The 19,699-nt window shown below is 45.1% G+C and overlaps 1 protein-coding gene across 2 annotated transcripts in view; it reads left to right on the top strand.

Annotated features, from left to right (window-relative positions):
- The window catches only part of HADHB (hydroxyacyl-CoA dehydrogenase trifunctional multienzyme complex subunit beta), a 341,378-nt gene that overhangs the window by 211,913 nt on the left and 109,766 nt on the right, over positions 1-19,699 (top strand). For both annotated transcript variants that reach the window (XM_085613199.1, XM_085613198.1), the window contains exon 4: positions 9,527-9,626. In XM_085613199.1, the coding sequence (XP_085469325.1) occupies positions 9,527-9,626 (100 nt within the window). The remainder of the gene's footprint in view (positions 1-9,526; positions 9,627-19,699) is intronic.

The following is a 19,699-nucleotide window of genomic DNA, read 5'->3' as shown; positions in this document are numbered from 1 at the left end:
CTGTGGGATTCACACAGTACACAGGTCATCTGAGGAAGTTGTCTGTACTAAGATTATTTTGTGGAATGCAGTATTTTGGTGCCTCCTGAAGTTTGGGCTTCTAACCTGCCTGTGTTGGCTCTGTGTAGTGTTTCTCTGGTGGCTTGGAGGGGAAGGAAGAGGGAGAGGAGGAGGGGGGGGCAGCAGGAGGATGGGAGGTGGAGGAGGGGGGAGTGGAAGATGGGGGGGGTGGAGGAAGCAGGGAGGAGGAGGAGGAGGGAGGAAGGGGGTGACGTCACCTGTGACATGGCATCCCTAATTCTCCCCCAGTATTTTTGTTTCCGGGCACTCCCAGAGGAGCTGGTAAAAAAGTGCGTTCTTGTCCACACCCTCTGTGGCAAGGGGGTGATTTTGCTCTGCCCAGGCGGCTCAGCAAACCATGGGAACAGTATATTTCGTGTAGGACCATCAATTGAATGAGACGGAAACGGAAGCTTACCCTCGAGGGCTTCCATCCAGTCTGTGTCGAACATTGTACCCACATCACCTTTCCACACTAATCGTAGTGGTCCTATCTGCTCTGGGCTATTCATTAGTTTATTAGCGAGATAGCCTTTTATTTATTTATTTGCATGTTTGTACCGCGCTGGAATCGACTCCCTAAGGAGTATCTCCGCGCCCTTTAGCACCATCAATAAACAAAGAGCAATTACTAGCCGTGTACATTTATAACATTAAAATGGTATCTTAATCTTGAAAGAGGAAAGTTTTTAATTGTTTCCTAAAAGGAAGATGTTCTCTGTGCAGTCTGATCGCTATGGGGAGACTGTTCCACAGCATGGGACCTGCCACAGATAAGGGTCTGGCCACCAGTCCGGGGTCCACAGGAGTTTAGCCTCGCCAAATAGCATCACCTCCGTTTTAGCAACATTGCATTGCAAATATTTGGACGCCATCCAATGTGCCACTGCTTTCATTCCCTGGGCAAACGAGTTCCTAATCTCTGTAGTGAGTGTTTTAAATGGAAAGAGGAGTTGGGTATCATCCGCGTAAGACACCGGGATGAACCCATGGGATCTCATGATGTTGGCCAAGGGGGCCACATAGATGTTGAAAAGCGTAGGGCTCAAGCAGGAGCCCTGTGGCACCCCTTTAGAGATCCTCGGCTCCTCTGCCCGAAATGTACCCAAGATGACACTTTGGGTACGATCTGTTAGGAAACTCCTCAGCCAGGCCAGCGCCTTGTCTCCCAGGCCAATATTAGCTAGCCTGGAAGTCAGGATGTTGTGCGACACGGTGTCAAACGCCGCAGACAGATCCAACAGCACCAGTACAACGGAATAACCCTTGTCCTGGAGCATATGTAGATCGTCTGCGACGGACAGCAAGGTGGTCTCGGTGCTGTGTCTAGGCCTAAACCGTGACTGGGAACAGTCCAGTCCCCCTGCTTTTTCGATGTAAGTCGACAGGTGGCGGTTTACAAACTTCTCGATTAATTTGCCCAAAAAGGGAAGAAGAGAGATCGGTCTTAGATTGGACAGTTCTGTCCAGGGGATGGCATTGTTTTTCCTTAGAGGTCTTACCAGTTCCCGTTTCCAGTCTAGGGGAACCTCCCCTGTACTCAGGGACAGATTAACTAATTGCAGAATTCTCGGGCCCAAATCGTTAGCCAATATAGGCATGATACGTGCAGGGATGGTATCCAAAGGGCAACCACTCTTTATTTGCATAATTAAAGAAGTTACCTCCTCTATAGATATAGGAGGAAATTCAGTGAGGCACAGGGTGGAGCGGGAATGGGCTCCAGCAGTCAGTGGAGGAATGTTATCTATTAGAGCAGTATTGTTGGAATGCATTATTTTATCATGGATCCCATCTATCTTCTTTGTAAAGAATAGTGAGATCTCGTCACAAAGTTCTTGGGATGCTAGTTCTGCTGTTTCACATGCTGCTGGCTTAGTGAAAGTTTGTAAAATTTGATATAACATTTTCGAGTTTTCAGCAGCTGCAGATAGTTGTGTAGCAATATAGTTTTAACGTGCAGCACGAATGGCCTTGTGATATGTTTAAGAGCGATCCTATGATGTTCCTTATCTTAAGTCCTCCGCGATGATCTCCATATCTTTTCTAGTTTCCTAGTCTTTAAATTAAGGGATCTTAATTCATCAGAAAACCAGACCTGATGCTTATGTGCTACACGGGGTTTAAACACTCTTAAAGGAATGGTAGCGTTTATGGCCTTAGCGGCCTCTTCCTCAAACATATTTAATTCGATTGTAATATCATCTGACAGTCTATTAGTTATGAATTCCTTATATTTTTCCCTAAAATTCTCCGAAGTGAGTTTATGCCAAGGTCTCCTTGTGCTGGCTAATGCAATCTGTCCAGCCCGAGGCTTATGGTTAGCAAATGTGTAAAATTTAAGAATGAAGTGGTCCGTCCAGTCCACTTGAGTAGGAGGCATACATTTAATCAAGGGCGAATTAGACATGACTAAATCCAAAGTATGGCCGGCTTGATGAGTCGGGCCATGATTATACTTTTTTAGTCCCAATAAGTCTAAGTCCGCAAGTAAGGTATTTGCCTCCGGACAATTACCCAGCTCACTGCGGACATTAAAGTCCCCTACAAGAAGAAAATCAGATTTCTCTTGTACATGAGGGGCTAAAGCTTCAATAAGAAGAACAGAAAAATTCTCACATGGGCCAGGGGGGCGGTACACCACAGCACCCTTCCTGTTTTCCTTAGATGCTGAATTAATTTTAAAAATCATTAATTCTCTCTGAGGTGTGCAAAGTTCCTCAGTGATAGTAACATTCATTTCTTGTCTATATACAATAGCTCCCCCCCCCTCCCCCTGTTTTATTAGGGCGATCCAACCTGGATATTTTATATCCTATCGGTATACCCAAGGTTATGGCTGGGACTGAGTGAGGTTTGAGCCATGTTTCAGTCAGAAAGCATAAATCTGGTTCTTCAGATGATATGAGGTCCCATACCTCAATGGAGTGTTTGGCTAATGAACGAATGTTACACAACAGGTTCTTACTCCCCAATGGTAGATTACCCATAGGATTGTGTGTCAATGTGATATGTTGTACTTGTCCCGCCAATTCCGGGGGGCGCTCCAAGTATTGTCCAGCTGCAGTGGGATTATGAAACTGCACATGACATCCCCGACAGGCAAACGGGCCCTCTAGGTTGGTTCCCACCTAATGTGTGCATACCCTAGGAACATGTGTGCCAATCTCTATTAATACCTGTGAGGTATATGTTATCCTGCTGCTGGGAGATTTCTCTGGGCTGGATAGGTACTCCTTCATAGCTCCCTGCCCCGATCTGTCGCGGACGGGCGCAGACGGGCTGGTCTTCGGCTCGTCTTAGGCGCAGGAGTAGGCGCCACAGTGCGCGCAAACGCTGCGCGCTAGAGACGACGAGTGGCTAAATAGCCCTCAAGTGTGGAGAAGCTAGAGCGCTAACCGTTCGCCTTCCTGTGTGGGCCTGTCACTGCCCCGCCCTCCGCACCCGTGATTGGCTACTGGGTCGGACCGGGCGTGCAGGCACAGTTCAAAACTTTAGAACGATACTAGAGCAACTAACCCCTCAATGAGTGCGAGAATGCAATAATTTGACAGCGTGACACAAAATTTATAACATCATGTAGCCAACTAAAATTACAAGAAGGTGACACAATATTTTTAAAAGAAAGTTTCAGCTCAACAGAGTTCTAAGTTAAAAAAAGCCTCCTATAGGGGAGCTGCCTCCACCAGGTCCTCACCTTTCGCAGATATGTCTCTGCAGGGAATGGCCCAATTGTAAATATTGCAACCGCTCCCCCAGGCCCATTCCATACCCTTGTTGAAGGACCTCACATGTCACGAAGGCCCGAACACTCCAGAGACCCCCCACTTTTTCAAGCCAGAGAAGTTCCCATTTACTCAAACCTCTTAGCATACTAAATTCCGCACGTTGGTCGCCTTCTTCCCACAAGGGAGTAATTGCGGTCAGCCTGCCCTTCTAGCCCAGGTATTTTGTTGCTTCCCTCTAAATTTTGGCCACAGTTTGCGTACGTGCCGGTAGACCCCGGATTCCCTTCTCATCATAGAGCAGAGAGCAGTATCCCCTGGTTCCCATATATAACCTTTCAACTCTATAAACTGGCTCCGTCCCGTCTCCAAAGGCCCAGCCGGTCACTGTGACCAATTGGGATGCCCAGTAGTACAATTTGTGCAACCAGGATCGTCAGCCCTCCTTCATAGACGCACCTTTGTAACTTGTGTGACGCTATACGCGCAGTCCCTGCACTCCACAGCAGGGCGCGCAACTCCGCCTCCATTAAACAAAATAATTGTTTGGATTTGGTAGGGGGAAGAAAACTCAATATATTTAGACAATTGTTTTATGTATGATATAGAACAGCCAAGTAAATGCATATTGTACCTACTTGCAAAAGTACCCACTTAAATCCATTCTGATATCTCCCTTACTGGTCAACTGAAAACTGTAAATAACTCTGGAAGTAAGCAGAATGTTTTATGTATTATAGTGGTGAGAATAAGTTAATTAGGGTTTTTGTATGCATTTAACAGATTGGATGAAGAGGCTGTAGTGTTTTTTTTAGTTTTCCCGTTTGGGCTAAACTTTTTTGTGTACTAATAGTAGGGTATTATAGGAAACTTCAAAACGCAGGGAAAACATAGAATTGGAAATGTAGTTACTTCGAAAGAACTATGTTCATAATGTATGTAAGAAAATGGATATGTGGGTATTTTTTTATGTTATAATTTAGTTGTATTTTTGGCAAATGTACACATGGAATATACCTATTGAATTTGGGCTGGACTTGTTACAAGCTGCTGTATGACCTTAGATTAGATTTATGTGGAACTTTGAGATTAGCAGAGCTCAATTCTTTTTTGTATCCTGCTAGTCTTTATCTGTGTTTCCTTAATTTTTTAGGCTGACACATACATGCTAACTCAGTATTTCTCATCAGTTGCAGCCGCCAAGGCCCTTTGTGTACTGTGGTCCTTTCTATGCCAGTGGGTCAGCTGCACTTCTTTTGACTTGGCCAGTCCTATACCCAGTGCCCCAATGCAGTTACCTGTCCTCATTCATTCTTTACTTGTGCCCTCAATTCCAAACCTTCAAGCATTTGTCCACCTCTCCCTTCTCCACACCAGAGAACCTGATCCTCGCCTAACAAGTCAGTCAACAGGCCACTTTCTTCCATTCGCCCACCTTCTCTCACCCACAATGTACCCCCTTTTGTTCAAGTTACTAGATACTGAGAATTGTCATCTCCTCGATGAAGAAATACTTTCTACTACATAGTTTACACAATCACCATAAAATCCATGAAGGAAAAAAAAGAAACTAGAGTAAGAGATTACCAAGGCTCATTTGTGTGCGCTAGCATCAAGGAGATAAAATAACTTAGTTATAAAACTCACCACTTGGAAAACTACAGAGCCGTTAAACTGCATGCAGGATTTACTTCCTGCTGTCACAGAAGACTCATCATGGGAAATGTTGATTCTGACGGTAGAACTCTTAGGGAAGCTATTTATGAAAAGCTGCTCCTGTGGTTAAAACACACTGAAATATTCCTCGCTTAGAAATCCAAAGCCTTTTTCCCTAATGCTCTGTATTATGAGAATCTGCATGCCCATAAATCTAGACAGCAGTAAATATATGTCTGTCTGTCTATCTATTCCAACAATTGGGCTGCACTCGGACACAGAAGAGCTTTTCCCAGTGCTTTATTTTGGTAAACCAGTCGTGCTGACCCACTAATTGTAAGCAGCAGACCACAGCCCTGACGCGTTTCGAGAGTTCTCTTTTTCAAAGGGTGAGTGTAGTCAAAAGCACACATGCGGCCACACCTTCCTTTTTCCACCATATCTTGAGTCCTGATTGGACTGCACCACTTTGTAAACGGGGTCCACGGAGTTCCTAATGAGGAGGGGCTTCGATTGTGGGGCACAGAAGTGGATTAATACCGTCACGCTGTCTTGGGCTCATGTGGAGCCGTAATCTGCAGTGAATTTGGAGCACCACCATCTGAGGGTTTTTAATATGGACTACACCTCCCAGAACACAACGTGAATTCTCATGCAGAGTTGTCCAATCAGGACTCACGATATGGTGGAAAAAGGAAGGTGTGGCCGCATGTGTGCTTTTGACTACACTCACCCTTTGAAAAAGAGAACTCTCGAAACGCGTCAGGTCTGTGGTCTGCTGCTTACAATTAGCGGGTCAGCGCGACTGTTTTACCAAAATAAAGCATTGGGGAAAGCTCTTCTGTGTCAGAGTGCAGCCCAATTGTTGGACTTTCCCAAAGAGCTTGATATCACAATGATGTATACCATGTTCTGGCCCAGGTTCCTTGGTAGCTTTCAGTTTTGCAAGGTACACCTTGGTATGTTCTTTTTTCACTACAGTGCCACCCACTGTATTGGCTGTACAACATACATCATGCATCTCGTCTTAGCTTCCTGTCTTCCCCAAGACCATTGATCCCTTTCATTCCTCAATTCTCGTCTTCCATCTGTAGGAATGCTTTTGTAGAATGTCAGTATTGCTTCATAGTTATTAGTAATTCTAATTCAAGCGAGCAGTATGTGGCTCCACATAGGTGTGGGATGCAATTTTGTAACTCTGTACACTTGTAGATGATGTGCACCTCCTCTAAATTGGTGTTTTTCCTCTTGCTCGCTTTTCCCAATGGCCATTATTTGTGTTCTGTAGATAGATTTTTGATTCTCTGTAAAGAGTACCAGTGTTTATGGGTGTAGGAAACTGGGGTTTTGTTGCAGTAGCCCCCCCCCCCCCCCACACGTTTGTGTGGTATGTGATGCAACTTAGACTGAAGTATACTGGTTTCCTGCTAACCATGTCCTCGGTGCTTTTTCCCCAAAACATCTGGTCACTTGATCCCAAGCGGGCCAGGCCTTTAGCACCTCTGTATGTCCCTAGTAAGTGGTACTACCTATGTCCTAATTATGGTATTTGGGGCATAGGTACTAAAGTGGGTCCCTAAGAGCTGCAGCATATCTTGTACCACTCTAAGGGACCCTGCACCAAACTCCTACAGACTGTCACTGCAGGCTGCGTGACAAAGAGCTCCAAAAAGTAAATATACGACATGGCACACAGTTGTGTGCCATGTCCCCAAACAATGTATGTAATATTTGTAAGTCACCCCGACAGGAATGGTGCATTATATTACATGTGATGACATATATGTCAATGAGCAGATATGCCCTGGTGCTTGCCCGTTCAATTACTGACAGTACAAGTGAACACAGAAGTCATGTTAAGGTATGTACTGGGCACTGGTCAAAACAAGTTTCCCAACTACATAATGGGTTCACTGAAACCTATGGTGTTTGGTATCAAACAGCTCGTATTAAGAAACCCATGCTGATCCAGTGATAGATATATGCACCTAGAGGGTACCTTAGAGGTGACCTCTGAAACCTTCCAGGACTCTAGAGTTCTGGCTGACTGGTCCAGTCCAGCCTGCCACCACAGACGAGTTTCTAACCCCCAGGGGTAAGAGCCCTCGCTCTCAGGAAGTCGGGAACAATTCCTGCTCTGGAAAGAGGTGTAATCACCTCGTTGTCCAGGAAGGTTGGTAAATTAGCATATCGAGGTAGGAGGCTTCAAAGGCCTCTAATGCCTTTGATATGCGACTCAAGGCTTTACTAGACAGGGAAAATACCACCCCCTGCCCTGGGACCCAGAAGGGCAGGAAAATTAGCTATGCTGGAGACGTGCTAGACTGCCAAGGCTGGACACACGTTTAGGGTGACCAGCTTGAAGTGAGCACGAAATTAGGAATTACACCATCGTGTGTGTGGTGGAATTAGGCATTCTGGGACCGGGGATGCCCACTCCCCAAAGGAAGTGGTCGTTTGGGGGGTGTCATGACCCCAGGGGTAAGTAGCCCATTATCTACTATCCCTCCCTCCCCTTAACGCCCCTACATTGAGTATTTAGGGGACCCCCTGATACCAGGACTTCAGATTGTGATGGACAAAAAGAAGTAGACTAGAAGACTGCTGACCCGAACTGAGGAGCACGACTCATTTGGCCCCCAACCCTGCCAGCCTGCCTGCTCCACCCGACCCTCATGGAGCAGCCAACTCGTCCTGCCGCTGTGCAGATTCAAAGAAATGCGGAGGGCTGCCAGTGCGCTGCCACTCGCCAACAAAACTCCATTGGATTTTAGGAGCTACTCCCCTGCAGCTGCAGGCACCAAAGAAGCAATGCCCAGTACACTGACCTGCGCCTACGGGAACTGCCAACACAGCAGCTGCCCAGGAAGATGTAGCAGTGCTCCTACAGGTCAGATCCATCCTCCCTCCAAGTGTGGGGGTGTCAGGATCGACCGGAGCCGGACAACACCAGTACCATGGGTACTGGACCCCTTGCAGGAATTTAGGCTTGTTGTGTCCAGTCTGGACACCAATGCCGTGGAAGACCGAACTGCATGCTGAGGGACTTCAGGGCCAGTGAGATCCTGTTTGCTCCTCTGCAGCATAAACAAAGGCTAAAAGTGAGTCTGCAACTGACACCACCCAGCAACTTAAAACACCTCTCTACCTGCGCCCCCAAGTCCAAGGGAAGTGACGGTACCAACAAGGTCCCCAGACCCAGCAGAACAGAGCCCATCCTTGGGTCTGGGCAGACTGGATGTCCAGTCACCGCCAGCAGCCTCTTTCTGCAGGGCTCCTCCAACCGTGAGACTCCAGCACCGGACCCAATGCCAAAAGACACCACTGCAACCAAGCCCCATGGCCCGAGAAGAAGTGGGCCAAAGGTGTTCCCACATGCACAAGCATCTCAAGGGTCGAGCACTCTTGTGGATTCCCCCAAACTGGTCCCCCAGTACCAGCCTCTCTTCGACCTGACCATTCCCCATTAAAATACATAGGGCCCCCAGTGCCGTAACACACCTCTGCACCCAGAAGCCCCAGTCTCCCTAGGTGACCTGCTGGTGTGGCCTTGGACCTTGCCCCATACTCGCCTTAAGTCCCGGAGAACAGTCCCGTAAGTCGCCGGTAAGTGCCCAAATGCAGTACATGTTTTTTTTCCCCTAGGATAACCTTACTACTCCCAAAAATTGCACTGTCAACTTTTGAAACTGTAAAAATGTATAACTCTAAAAGTACTTAGCTGATTTAGATAATCGTGGTCTCTAATTCATATAAAAGTATGTTATTTTTATGAATAGCTTTCGGATTTCTTTATTGAGTTTGTGTCTCATTTATTGCCTTTTTGTAGATAATAAATGTTTAGCGCTACCCTCTAATATGCCTAATTGTTCACCCACATTACCACGAACGAGAACATTTGCGGTGTCATTGGTGCCTCTGTAATTCCTTTGGGGTTTACCTGGACACTTTACACAGTGTACCTCCTTTTGGTCCACTATATAAAGAGCCAGCTTCATACAAAGGGATATTCTCTTTTTGACCAAGTTGATGTCAAACATGCATTGGGCTGTAGTATTGTTATCTTTCTAATTCTTTGCTTACAGCTGTGCAGACCAAGAGCAAGAAAACTCTATCCAAGCCTGGTGTGAAAAATGTGGTGGTTGTTGAAGGTGTCCGAACACCATTCTTGCTATCTGGTACAACGTAAGTATCCAAAATTCCATCTGCCCTATGTATTGTTCTTACTTCAGCTTTTTAGGTCGAGGGACCATCCGGTCTGCCGAAGGCAGAACCGGAAGTCCGGAGATTTAATGTTTCTGAGAGTGGCTCTTTAGCCCGCCTCTCTTTTTGGCTCTCCTCCATTGGCTGGCTTCCTAAATGGAGGCCAGCCATTGGAGGAGAGAGACGTCCCTCCAAATAGGCTCCGTCTTTTTCAGATTCGGGGGCGTGTTCCGTGCTCTTCTTTCCACTTTTTAGCCACGCCCTTTTTTAGGCGTGTTTTTCTCTCCTCCAGCCAATGGCAAGAGGAGAGAAAAAGAAACACACACCCGAATCTGAAACCGCCGCTGCGTTTCTCCGAGGCATTTCTGCTTCGCCTCGGAGAAAGGCGGTGGTGTGCGTGTTAAAGATTGGGTTTCTAGCAGGTGAGCATCCGCATTCTATGATCGCCTATTGCCGCCAAATAACGAAGCTTGTCCAGCCAGGTAATGTGGGTGGATGTGTATAGGGGCAGTGGGTGATGCATGCCGTTTTGTATGCAGCCTTGGCTTCATTGGGAAAACAGTGAAGTGTTACCACAATCGGTGAAACATGGTGATTCCTTTTGGTCCCTGAGACGAAAAGTGCTGCCGACTGTAGGCTTGCTTTTAGCAGAGTGAAGTGAATCTTGCAAAGAGCAGTCAGGAGAGGGTTACTATAGTGGATATCGCCAGAGTGCACACTGTCATGCTGATTGGAGCTCACCCTACTGCTGTTACGGTATCGGGAATAGTCCCTGCTCCCACTCACTCACACGCCCCGAGTCCGGAGGAGCACCCGGTGCCCTGGTGAAGACGCTTCCACCGTTTCCTACACTACTGCGTCCTGGCTTCTGATTGGATGGATTACAACATCCCAGCCAATCATGTGCGACGCTCGTTGAAAGGACGTTACAGATCACTTTGCGTCCCAAGCCTCGTTTGGGGGTTACAGTCTGTTCTCATACGTTTGTAAACAACTTACGCGGGGGATACCTGAACAATTGATTCAAAGTACAACTGGCCGACTATCGTAGCCACAATAACACATATGTTATTAAAAGGTACATTAATTATAACGTGTACTTTTACTTTAAATGCAATGTTTTGTTATCCATGCATTATGCACATTTTGTAATACCAGCTAAGGTTTCCGAAGGTCATTTGGGTAACCTATGCAATAGACTGTGGGCATTTTATTTATGGTGCACATTTTTTGTTCCTTCTATTGCATTTTATTTTTTTCAAGATGGCAGCCTTATATACCAAAAGCAGACGCCATCACTCTGTACCGTTGCTAGGCGCTTGAAGGAGGCGGCGCCCCGAGGGTCGGAGACACAGCCCACTCCACGCACCCCCGCCTCTATCTCTCCTTGCGCATGCTCCCCCCCCTGCCTCGCCTCTGGTGTCCCAGCTCCAATGCAACAAACAGCTGCTGGGGCACAAAAACACCCCCCACCCCGCCTCAGTTAAAACACGGCGGCACGCTACAATCACTCTCTATCTCACTACCTCACTCTTTCTATCTCACTAACTCACTTTCACTCTCTCTTTCACTACCTCTCTCTATACATCACAATATCACTCTATGCTTGTATATCACTACCTCACAACATCCCTCTCCCTCACTACCTCACTCTTTCACTGCCTCACTCTCTATCTACCTCACTCTCTCTCACTACCTCACTCTCTATTTCAATACCTCACTCTCTCTCTATCTCACTACCTCACTCTCTCTCTGCTAATGCAATAGGTATCACATATGCAAAAAAAAAACTAATGCCAATAGAAATGACAATGCCATTTATTTAGGGATACAAAAATGATAAAATGATGAGCAATACCAATAGCTCTTCCCATAATATTGCCGAGACCATTGCATTGTAAATGCTTGTTTTGCTTTCTGGACCTTTGCTATAGCTTACCGCCTGCTGACCCTGTCTGTCACTATATGATGGGAGTAAAAGTAAATTTTCTTGTAGTCTCCGTTCCAGTCTCTGCATTTTGACAAAGTGCTCACTTTGTGTCAAGACACTAGGCTGGCATTGAAAAGTTCTAAGTATTTTTCAGTGTTCCATTCTGAATTAACCATAAGAGTTACGGACCAATACAGACCGAATGCAAGGATTTTGGGTGTGGATCAGCATACTTTTATCGTCATATCCATAATTTGTTTGTGTGGCCTTTGGGAGCTTTTCTGTCCCATAAATTATTAATTTGGCATTTTATTCCTAAAAGTCTCTGTTCATAGTTGGCTGATGGGTTCAAATGTGGAAATTATTTGTTTCATCACTTATGAGAGAGAGAGAATACTTTGTAACTTTTCCAGCACTCTGAAATAATGCAGTAATTCCTCCATATGTTTTTGTAAAGAAAACCAGTGACCACTTGCAAATGTTACTGATTGAGCTCTCATGCTGCCAGCTCAAAGGAAAAAAACCTTCAAGAAGGACTCTGTTGATATTGGATTGGCCTGAGAAGACGAATACCGCTGTTACATTGTTGAAATGAGCTCTGTGTTCTTGTGAGTGTACCTTTTACTTTTGTAGCCTATAATTATTCGGATGTTAACGAGACTTCTAGTTGTGCTTTAGGCGATATCATGTGCCTAACAGCATTTTAACGGTACCTTGTGAGGGAGAGTCTGTTTGCTCTTTGCTTAGTGCAGTTTTCAGTTTGCATTTAGGTCCCTTAGGCTATAACATAGTGAATTAATGGTGTTTATATTTGTTCTAATAGCTTTGACTGCACCTCTCGTGTTGCTGAGGTCAGAAGACGATGAGTTTTTCTTGCTACTGATTTCCTGTAGGTTGCCTTGTATTTTATTGAAAGACTCATAGTTATGCGTAGAGTCGGGTATGAAGGGAATGGATACTTTGTGATGAGTTATTGTGTTCTATTGGAGTTTGCTGCCACCTTAAGTGGCAAAGAGGTTTGTCAGACCATTTCTGGGCCTTCTAGACTAGTGGTGCAGGCTTGTTAGTCACTTGCCACTGTCCGTTTTGGGGGTGAAAGTAGGATAGTTTGTGACGGTGTCAGAATAGTGGGGAATTAAAAGTATTGGTAAGGCCTAATCTAGGTGAGTATTCGCTTCAGATTCCAGTTTTAACTAGAAGGATGTTTTGCAGGATTTGTGAGAGTAGTCTTGGGATTTGTGGTATTAGTGAGTAATAATTCTGACCTCATAGATACTGTGATTTTCCAAAGTATTTATGTATTTTCACGGTTCGTCATTGTCATAGTAACAGGTTGAATGATTTCAGGTACTAATAAGAGGCTTGACTCTCTGTTACTATTTCTTTTTATAAAGATGTCTACAGTTGTAATAGACTGCTTTTGCCTAAGGAGGATTTTTGTTGTGCAGTCTACACACAGCGTCTCCTTGAAGAGCTCTGTCTATGGATAGCAATTCTTGGAAAAGATCATATCTGCTTTCATGCATCCTCTTGTGCGACAGTATTGGTCGGTGATCAGAGTTTCCAGACACTCTGTGTAGAGCCTATGTTTGTGGTTCTTTGGACTGTTTTTGGAGAGATTTAATGGGTGGGCTGCTTTCGCAACATTCGAAAGTGGAGCGTTCGTCTTTTTGTTTTAGCCATTATTTTTGGAGTCTGAAAACAATGAAAGCAGTGGGGGAGGTGAATACAAATCACTGAAATGTTAGGGTAGAACCCCAACTTAAAAGCTCAAAGCCTCTAAATGCAGAAACAATGGACTGAAAAGGGAAAAACAAATCTTGCTAACAAATAAACATGCATTAAAGCACCCAAGTCAAAATAACTACAATGTTGTCTATAAGATATGCAAATGAAAAACTTTCATATCGATACAAGCTTTCGCTTTTTAAGGATCCTATACAATCTGCGGGCGGAAGCCGAGGGCAAAGCGAATGCAAATCCTCAAATACAGGATGAAGAACATGCGCGTCTGACTCGCCGGTATACTATGATGTTGCTACTACCTATAGGAAAAAACACCAAAAACCTTTCTGAACGTCCTACTGCCTATACCCCTAATGCTTAATGGGATAAGGTTTTTCTTTTCCTCTCTGATACGGTTGGCATCATTCTAAAGACAGTTGACTTGTTTCTTTGTCTTTTTTACCACTGTTTTGGTATTGATATACACACAAAAGGGCACCCGGACATAGTATGTATATGTACTCCATGATGTCAATTACTGTACATATATGACTCATGGCCTTTATCACCTTACTAGAACCTGCATGAGTTTTTCATTGATTTACCACTGTTTATTTCTTTTCGATTTTTTTGCTGTTATTTTTACCTGCCTTTACCCAGTAGCATAATGCTCCTTTTTTGTCTTTCCATCATTTGCAAATGTGCGCATATTGGCTGCACAAAAATGCTGCAGTGCATATTATCTGACACTTGTCTTTTTTATGCTATAGGCCATACTTTAAAAAACTAACCCAATCAATTTAAAAAAGGATCCTATGCAATCTGCTTAAGTTGCCACAATCAGTAAATCCCTTTGCAAGGATATTTAGCCCAAAGTTCAAGAATTAGAAAGGAGCAAGGCCCAGGTTCCTCAAGTTGACTTAGTTAAATCGGAGACTAACTCACCCTACCAGTCCTATGTAAGTTCCATAAATGTGAAAAATTAATCCACAAAAAAAGGCTCCAGTCTGAACTTGTGTACAAGCAGGTCATCCAAGCATGGTATATTGGTCCCATTCACAATTCTTGGGGACTTTTAGACTCTTGGGTCATTCTTCATATTTGCCATTGGATTTAATGAAGCAGTTTCAATAGAGATCAGCACCAGTAGTGGCACTGCTGGAGACTGCTGTATGTGATCAAAATGCGTCTGCAGGGCCTTCTTTCAGTGGCTGTCGTAATCACAGTTAAAGTCTGTAATTCTGTCCGTCATTTATAAAGCGACTAATGCCTGTAGGGAGCTAGGAGCTGCCTTGTTGGTACAGATGGGAGGCATCAAAAAACAGAAATCCTACCCTTGCCACAGTTGTACGCACTTGTGAGAAAAAGTTTGTCAATAAGTTATCCTTCAGCTCCCAGGCAGACCGTGCGGTAGAAATGTGATTCAGCCATCACAGATCCTTCAAAAAGTTTCAATTTCTGCTCCCTTTTACATCGCCAGAGGATGGTAATTCATGCTCTCATAACCTCGCTGCTGGACTACAATGTTCTGTACTGGGGTCTTTCAGCTTTCCAACTTAGGAGACTCCAACTGGTGCAGGACCATGTAGCCAGACTCCTTGTAGGGATCCGGAAAAACAGTCACATTCTTCGGCACCAAAAGGAATTGCACTGGTTGCCAATCCGTGAGAGTTCATTTCAAGGGGCTAGTGCTGACCCATAGAGCCTTTTTTAAGTTAGGTCCCCGTTACCTGGGAACAGACTTGCGCACTACCTTCCAGCAAGAACTTTGCGCTCCTCAGATGGCCTGTTGTGCCAAAAACCAAAAGGTAGACATGGGGCAGCTCCTCTGTCTCGGCTCTTGCCGCTTTCTAGCTGGAATGCTCTTCCCCCTTGAACTGAGAACCAATAAAGAGGAAGGTTCCTTAAAACGGAGCCTTAAAACTTGGCTGTTTAATCTGGCTTCCTAATTAATTTCTTCTGACTTGTGGTTAATGAATCTTAGAGCCTCGACACTCATCTGAGTTGCTGTGCGCGCTACAAAAACCTGATTGATTGAAGTACTTGACACTTTTGTACAAATAACACTAACTGGAGCAGATTGCACTACTTTCTAAAATCCTCACTTTGTTATGCCAAACTCATATCAAGGCTACACTTTACTGACACAGTTCAGACACTGTGTTGTTTAACATTGAGTTACATGACCACAGTACATTTAAAATGCACATAAATGTGTAAGAATACTAAGACTTTAGTGGTCTTTTTAACTAGGTAAACCCTGCCATTGATTGTTAAAGGAAGGTTTTTCCACCTTGCTAATAAACAATCAATTTCTTTTATAACCCCAGTTAGGTTGATCTGCAGAATCTTCTCAATGTCTTTAACGATACTAATACCCAAATATTTAAAATCTTGACTTCTTCTCTCTCTCCCCTCCTCCCCCAACCCCCCCCGCCCCCCCCAAAATAGCCGATATTCCAACACATCACCTCGGTTTTAGATGTGTTGGCTAGATACCCTGACAGAGATCCGAACTCTTCTAGCAAGGTTTCAACCCTTGGAACTGCCACTGTGGGGTTATCAGTATATAACAGCAAGTCATCAGCGTACAAAGCAACCTTGCTGCTATAATGATGGGATTTAAAGGGAGTTAAGACATCTGCTCTTATTGCCTGTGCCAAGGGCTCTATATAAATATTGAGCAACAGGGGCGAAAGGGGACAACCATGTCTCGTTCCACTAAGTATGTTAAAACTAGATGTTAAAATCCCGTTAATAGTATTTTAGCAGAGGGCCCCTGATAACATTTTTCCAAAGTCTGGCTAAAAATAGACCCAAAACCCATTATTCGTAACACTTCCCAAAGATATACCTAGCATACTCTATCGAACGCCTTGGCCGCATCTAGTGCCACCACGGCCAAGGGCTCAGATCGAGTGATTGCCAAATCTATGTTACCTGTGAGTTGCTGTGTTTGTTCTTGAGTATACCTCTTAGGGATACATTCTTTCTGATCAGAATTAATCAGCTGTGGAAGGATTTTGATCAGCCTCCCTACTAGAATGCTCGTAAAGATCTTATAGTCAGCATTCAGCAGAGAGATCGGTCTGTAGGAATCAGCCCTTAAAGGGTCCTTAGTGGGCTTCAGAATGAGCACTATCGTTGCCTCCTTCCAGGACCTACGTACCTGGCCCCCACTCGATAGACCGAAGTAAACAGAGTGCCCATGATCGGAACCAGCTCCTCCACCAGAAGGTTATATACCTCACTAGAAAGCGCGTCTGTACCTGCTGCTTTATTAGTTTTGCATCTCCCAATTTACACTCTGATCTCGTCCTCAGTTATTGGGGCATCTAGCTTTTTTACAGCTTTCAACTGTTAGAGTAGGCAAGGATTTCTCCCTCAACCAGGTTTTGAGGGTCTCGGTATTAGGTGAGGTCTCCTTATAGAGCTCCGAGAATAAAGAGAGTAGACAAGCTTGCATTTCCTCCAATCTACTAGATGTCTCCCCATTTTCATTTATAATTCGTTTATATGGTTCTTTGCCCGATCCGTTCTTGCCTTCCAGGCCAAAAGTAATCCTGCCTTCTCTCCGTACTTGAAATTCTGCATGGACTTTGTCGGCCACTGTGCTTTACATTTCTGATCAAGCTTGATCCTGTAATCCTGGCGGGCATTTTCAAGCTTTCTCTGAGCTTGTATTCTTTCAGGGGCCCCCTGGCTTGCATAAGTGCGTAGGATCATCGATGTTCGGACCATAGGAGGATACACATGCTAACTCTGATCCTCTAAAGTCTAGTTTAGCTATAATCCATTTTCCAGTTTGATCCGTTTAGAATGATGTAATTATGCATCCCGCCCCCTGTTTTATCAAGATAGCAACCCTCTTACAATGGGTTGTCTGTTCTGATGTACAGAAATATTTTATCCAAGGGTACCGTGAAAATACGATATGACTCTCTGAAAGACTCATATGGGTCTCCTGGATTAAGGAGATCTGGGCTGGGCTTTGCTCTAGATATTTCATTGCTAACCTCTGCCTACGAAGACATCTTAAACCATTAATGTTCCACGACAGGAGATTTAGATCTCTAACTCCCATCAGAAAGGTTCATCCATTGACGAGGCCAATTAAGCATATCTACAACTAACAAAAAATAAAACCCAGGACAGGCTAACTGATATTGAAAATGTAATAGAGGATTCTTTTTTTTAATTTTTTCCCACTGCTCCCCACCCCGTGATCCACCCCCCACCCAAGTAACCCTCCAGGGAACCCTCCCTACTATATGAGGCTAAAAGCCTAAGAGGCTTCAGTCCCTCGGGCAAAAACTTTCTTCACATTTTCCTTTCCCTGATCTCTCTAAGCCTCCCTCACTTCCGCATCTCACTACACCTATACCCCTGCTCCGTTCTTAATTTTATCTATAAGATCATCTACCTCCTCTACTGAGAGGTGGACATGCATATGATTGTTCTACATAGTATGAAGTGATGCTAGGAACTTCAACTGTGCCCTAGCCCCCTGTTTGTTCAGTTCCTCCATACGTTTGCCCATCTCCCGTTGTTTCTGTGCAGTGGTGTGGCACACATCCGATCTAATAGTAAATGAGGGAGTCGAATGTTAAAGTGCCTTCCTTGAGTGCTACCGTTAGGATTGTCTCTTTTACAGTATAGGTAAGAAAATTAATCAGGATTTTCCTGGGCTTCTGTTTTGCGGGATTTCTTTTTATAAGGATCTCGATGCACCCCCCTGTATCTCTTGGGATAAATCTACATTTGGGGAGATTAAGACTGTATTTTTCAGTAATGATATCACAAACCCCCTGATATCAGAGCCTTTAAGAGCTTCGGGGACATTGATCAGTCTCAGATTGTTTCTCGAGACGCTCTAGATCTTCCGTCGTTTCTCTAGTTTGACTCACTAATTTAGCCATTTCTGCTGAGGATATATTAAGTGCCTCTTTGATTTTCGGAATCTCCTGCTTCAAAGTATCCGTTCTTAAAGATACTTCTTCCAGCTTTTGGGCTAACACTGCACAGGAGGCCTGGATTGCTACCTGGTTGGTTTCGGACACTGTAAATCTATTCCCCATCTCTTCCTTAAGTGCTAGGAGAATATCTGCCAGAGATCTTGGGATTGTCGTTGGAGAGATGGCGCTTGTTGTGTTAATTCCGAGTAGAGACCTGGCTGGGCGTCTTGCGCCTCCAACACACTAAAACGATTTGAAGTGGAGACTGCAGGGTGTGCAGAAATTTGGGGGCAACTGGAGTCCTCGGACAATGTCTCTGCCGATTTGGTTGGGGACCATTGATGTAGAAAGGGAGTATGGAACTTCCAATGGCATAGTCGGCGTAGTCTGAGGTTGACTCCATTCCATCTTGCTGACAGTAGCGGGGCGGGAGCCTTTTTAAATAGGCACGGAGGTTTGGGCGGGAGTAGCGAGAACTTTGTAGTAAGTTTTTAAAGAGAGTGTAATCTTCACTATAGGTGCCGATACTTCCTTCCCTCTGCCTCTTCCTCTGGTTCTAGGGCTTTTGGTGCCTATAGGGGGCTAAATTTTCGAGGAGCATATCTGCACACTTTCATTGAGGGATTGACTTTAGTGTGCTGACCAACCCTCCTCTCCATATACCAAAGTTCTCCTCCTCCTGATCTCCCAACAGCCGCAGAGATCACACACTGCCAATGTCGGCTCAAACCAAAGAAAGGAGAGGTCTCTGGGTGTCCAGCAAAGTCAGCCTTACCTTCTTTTTCTGGCTCAATTCCTGCAATTAGTCTCCGCTCCTTTCGCCCTACCTGAGGGGTTTGTTCCCCCGCCCCAATCTGCGCGTGTCACGGCACCACTACAGAATAGCCACCAGTGCTGACTGCCCCCGAGGTCCGGACCTGGAAACACGCAGCTCAGCTGCGACGCCATTCCGGAGCCATGCCCTCCCACCGCTAGGCTCTGAGTGCTGAGGAGGCTCCCCGGGGCTCAGGAGCCATCCGCCGATTGCAGACGATCCTCGAACTGGAAAGGTAAGGAGAAGAAACTGAGGTATTTGCACACGGGGTGGAGGGAAGGGGTGCAGGAAGCAAAGATCAGCACGTGAACATTGCGGAGGACCCCCAAGAGAGACCAAGGATCACAACGTCCGAGCTGACTGATGACCCGTGGCCGCTTAGCTGACGGCCGCCATGTTCCCCAGGAACTACTTTGTGTGAAGACTTTAGTGATCTTGAAGCAAATAATTAATAAAATGCAACCGGCATGCATCAGGGATGGGAAATATGTATTGCCCGATACATCTAGATTTATTTCCAAGGCAAGTAGTTTTAATGTCCATTTTATCCAAAGGACAAGCAGACTTGATAATTAAAGTAGGGCCAGAACTACTGCTCCCTCGAGCAAACCACTAATTAAAAATCCGAAGC

The sequence above is a fragment of the Triturus cristatus genome, chromosome 6, assembly GCF_964204655.1.
Source record: "Triturus cristatus chromosome 6, aTriCri1.1, whole genome shotgun sequence".
NCBI classification, from domain to species: Eukaryota; Metazoa; Chordata; class Amphibia; order Caudata; family Salamandridae; genus Triturus; species Triturus cristatus.
This window is presented reverse-complemented; position numbering and strand designations above follow the sequence as displayed.